This window comes from Oncorhynchus gorbuscha, unplaced genomic scaffold, assembly GCF_021184085.1.
Source record: "Oncorhynchus gorbuscha isolate QuinsamMale2020 ecotype Even-year unplaced genomic scaffold, OgorEven_v1.0 Un_scaffold_8583, whole genome shotgun sequence".
Classification (NCBI taxonomy): domain Eukaryota; kingdom Metazoa; phylum Chordata; class Actinopteri; order Salmoniformes; family Salmonidae; genus Oncorhynchus; species Oncorhynchus gorbuscha.
The window spans coordinates 344-4379 of record NW_025751723.1 but is presented as its reverse complement, the minus strand read 5'-3'; the positions used below and the strand labels follow the sequence as shown (position 1 = coordinate 4379).

General features: G+C 59.6%; 1 protein-coding gene across 1 annotated transcript; it reads right to left on the bottom strand.

Moving 5' to 3' along the window:
• Positions 1-530: 530 nt before the first annotated feature.
• Positions 531-2907, bottom strand: LOC124029982 (lysosomal-trafficking regulator-like). The gene is made up of 2 exons (XM_046341508.1): positions 2663-2907; positions 531-661 (listed from the first exon to the last, which is right to left on the bottom strand). The coding sequence occupies exons 1-2, from the start codon at positions 2888-2890 to the stop codon at positions 557-559; spliced, it is 333 nt and encodes a 110-aa protein (XP_046197464.1). The 5' UTR covers positions 2891-2907; the 3' UTR covers positions 531-556.
• Positions 2908-4036: the final 1129 nt, after the last annotated feature.

Below are 4036 nucleotides of genomic sequence, written 5' to 3'. Positions count from 1 at the left end.
GCCCCTCAAGTGGCGAAAGTAAGAACTGATGAAAATACAGAAAAAGAGGAGTATAATTATTCAGTCAATGAAAAGTTGTTTATGTTTTTGAGGCATACTAAGACAAAATAAAGGTGACACAGTGAGTAAATGATAAATACATTAGTGCAGGAAATGAATGGTGGGAGTTAAACAACTATGTAAACTATGTTGTGTACATTAGAAATAGAAGCCCGTCTTCTAAATAGAAGCCCGTCTCTAAATAGAAGCCCGTCTCTAAATAGAAGCCCGTCTCTAAATAGAAGCCCGTCTCTAAATAGAAGCCCGTTTCTAAATAGAAGCCTGTTCAGTGATTAAAGCAAAAACACCCGGTTAATGAATTGAAGTTTTACAGAATATATGTCTATATTTTTTACTCAAACCTCCCCTGGGACTGGATCCGGCCTGTGGGCCGTAGTTTGCATACCTGTATTATAGAGTAAGGTTACAGGGTCAGGTAAAGGTTACCTCTTTGATGGCCTTCAGCAGGTCTGGTTTGTGCGGTGCGCTGGGCGGATGCAGCGATGACCCCACAACTTCAGTGACGCCATGAAATTGCCCAGAGTACTCTGCTCCTCTTGGTCAGAGCATCTTTATGGTCATGGAGCATCTCATACAGATACATGGCTAGCTTGGGACCATGCTGAGAGAGGAGAGAGAGGAGAGGGGAGAGAGGAGGTGGGAGAGGGGAGAGAGGAGAGGGGAGAGAGGAGGAGGATGAGAGAGGAGGGGGATGAGAGAGGAGAGAAGAGAGGAGAGAAGAGAGGGGAGAAGAGAGGGGAGAAGAGAGGGGAGAAGAGAGGGGAGAAGAGAGGGGAGAAGAGAGGGAGAAGACAGTGTGAAGGAGAGGAGAGGGGAGAGGGGGAGGGGAGAGAGGAGAGGGGGAGAGGGGGAGGGGAGAGAGGAGAGGGGAGAAGAGAGGGGAGAAGAGAGGGGAGGGAGAGAGGAGAGGGGGAGGGGAGAGGGGAGTGGAGAGGGGAGAGAGGAGAGGGGAGAGAGGAGAGGGGAGAGAGGAGTGGAAGAGCGAGAGAGGAGAGAGGAGAGGGGAGAGGGGAGAAGAGAGGGGAGAAGAGAGGGGAGAAGAGAGGGGAGAGAGGGGAGAGGGGAGGGGAGAGAGGAGAGGAGAGAGGGAGAGGGGAGGGGAGTGGAGAGGGGAGAGGGGGAGGGGAGTGGAGAGGGGAGAGAGGAGTGGAAGAGAGGAGAGAGGAGAGGGGAGTGGAAGAGAGGAGAGGGGAGAGAGGAGTGTGAGAGAGGAGAGAAGAGAGGAGAGAGGAGAGAGAGAGAGTGTGAGAGAGGAGAGAAGAGAGGAGAGAGAGAGAGGGAGAAGAGAGGAGAGAAGAGAGGAGAGAAGAGAGGGGAGAAGAGAGGGGAGAAGAGAGGGGAGAAGAGAGGGGAGAAGAGAGGGGGAGGGAGAGGAGAGAGAGAGAGAGAGAGGGGAGGGGGAAAGAGAGAGGGGAGGGGGAAAGAGAGAGGGGAGGGGAAAGAGAGAGGGGAGGGGAAAGAGAGAGGGAGGGGGAAAGAGAGAGGAGAGGGGGAAAGAGAGAGGGGAGGGGGAAAGAGAGAGGGGAGGGGGAAAGAGAGAGGGGAGGGGGAAAGAGAGGAGGGGGAGAGAGAGGAGGGGGAGAGAGAGGAGGGGAGAGAGAGGAGGGGGTGAGAGAGGAGGGGGTGAGAGAGGAGGGGGTGAGAGAGGAGGGGTGAGAGAGGAGGGGGTGAGAGAGGAGGGGTGAGAGAGGAGGGGGTGAGAGAGGAGGGGTGAGAGAGGAGGGGGAGAGAGGAGGGGGAGAGAGGAGGGGGAGAGAGGAGGGGGAGAGAGAGGAGGGGAAGAGAGAGGAGGGGAAGAGAGAGGAGGGGAAGAGAGAGGAGGGGAAGAGAGAGGAGGGGGAGAGAGAGGAGGGGGAGAGAGAGGAGGGGGAGAGAGAGGAGGGGAGAGAGGAGGGGAGAGAGGAGAGGGAGAGAGGAGAGGGGAAGAGAAGGGGAGAGAGGGGAGGGGGAGAGAGGGGAGGGGGAGAGAGAGGAGGGGGAGAGAGGAGAGGGAGAGAGGAAGAGAGAGAAGGGGAGGGGGAGGGAGAGAGGGGAGGGGGAGGGAGAGAGGGGAGGGGAGGGAGAGAGGGGAGGGGAGGGAGAGAGGGAGGGGGAGGGAGAGAGGGGAGGGGAGGGAGAGAGGGGAGGGGGAGGGAGAGAGAGGAGGGGAGGGAGAGAGAGGAGGGGGAGAGAGAGGAGGGGAGGGAGAGAGAGGAGGGGGAGAGAGAGGAGGGGGAGAGAGAGGAGGGGGAGAGAGAGGAGGGGGAGAGAGAGGAGGGGGAGAGGGGAGAGAGGGGAGGGGAAAGAGAGAGGGAGGGGGAGAGAGAGGAGGGGGAGAGGGGAGAGAGGGGAGGGGGAGAGGGGAGAGAGGGGAGGGGGAAAGAGAGAGGGGAGGGGGAGAAGGGTTCGTGAGTCAATTTGAGTGCTTGAGTAAACTCGCCCCCTCTCGCCCGCCCTCCCTCGCCCTCTCTCGCCCTCTCTCTTTCAATCTTGCTCTCTCTCGATCACTCTCTCAACCTTTCATTCATTCACTCTCTCGCTCGCTCTCATCCTCTCACCAGGGGCTGAGGCTCTCCCTGAGGATGTTTAGGCTCAGCCCTAACAGCGACCCCCGACCTCTTACCTCTAAACCGGGGCTGAGGCTCTCCTTGAGGAAGTCAGGGTTTGCAGGGTCGAACACAAACTCTAGAGCCTCCTTCCTGTCCCTGAGGGGTAATGCAGGGGAGAGGGTGTGCACCAAGAGACGTCCGATCTGAACCCTGAAGGTGTCCCGACATGACCACAGGATCCTCCTCCACTGCTGCCTGGGGGCCCCACCACGGCCCGTACTGCCCTGGGAGAACAACCACATTATGAGGAAGTCATTTTTTTGTATAATATGTTTCCACCCTTTTTTCAAACCAGATACAAAATGAGAAAAAAGACGACATCTCCTCCAAACCCCCGTCCCCAGTGCCCGGTCCAAACCCCCGTCCCCGGTCAAACCCCCGTCCCCGGTCAAACCCCCGTCCCCGGTCAAACCCCCGTCCCCGGTGCCCGGTCCAAACCCCGGTCAAACCCCCGTCCCCGGTCAAACCCCCGTCCCCAGTGCCCGGTCAAACCCCCGTCCCCAGTGCCCGGTCAAACCCCCGTCCCCAGTGCCCGGTCAAACCCCCGTCCCCAGTGCCCGGTCAAACCCCCGTCCCCAGTGCCCGGTCAAACCCCCGTCCCCAGTGCCCGGTCAAACCCCGTCCCCAGTGCCCGGTCAAACCCCCGTCCCCAGTGCCCGGTCAAACCCCCGTCCCCAGTGCCCGGTCAAACCCCCGTCCCCAGTGCCCGGTCAAACCCCCGTCCCCAGTGCCCGGTCAAACCCCCGTCCCCAGTGCCCGGTCAAACCCCCGTCCCCAGTGCCCGGTCAAACCCCCGTCCCCAGTGCCCGGTCAAACCCCCGTCCCCAGTGCCCGGTCAAACCCCCGTCCACAGTGCCCGGTCAAACCCCCGTCCACAGTGCCCGGTCAAACCCCCGTCCACAGTGCCCGGTCAAACCCCCGTCCACAGTGCCCGGTCAAACCTCCGTCCACAGTGCCCGGTCAAACCTCCGTCCACAGTGCCCGGTCAAACCTCCGTCCACAGTGCCCGGTCAAACCTCCGTCCACAGTGCCCGGTCAAACCTCCGTCCACAGTGCCCGGTCAAACCTCCGTCCACAGTGCCCGGTCAAACCTCCGTCCACAGTGCCCGGTCAAACCTCCGTCCACAGTGCCCGGTCAAACCTCCGTCCACAGTGCCCGGTCAAACCTCCGTCCACAGTGCCCGGTCAAACCTCCGTCCACAGTGCCCGGTCAAACCTCCGTCCCTAGTGCCTGGTCAAACTTCCGTCCCTAGTGCCAGGTCAAACTTCCGTCCCTAGTGCCAGGTCAAACCTCCGTCCCTAGTGCCTGGTCACACACTGGTTACACATGGTAACGCCCCCATGTACAAAGAGTGGCCCATACAGAAATGGTTTGTCGAGATCAGTGT

Bases quoted from the DNA above. Each gene is read 5' to 3' on its own strand.
- LOC124029982 (XM_046341508.1), bottom strand. From the start codon at position 2,890: ATGTGGTTGTTCTCCCAGGGCAGTACGGGCCGTGGTGGGGCCCCCAGG. The intron at 662-2,662 runs GTAAGAGGTCGG...CTCCTCTCTCAG, and splicing joins GCCTCAGCCCCGGTTTAGAG to CATGGTCCCAAGCTAGCCAT.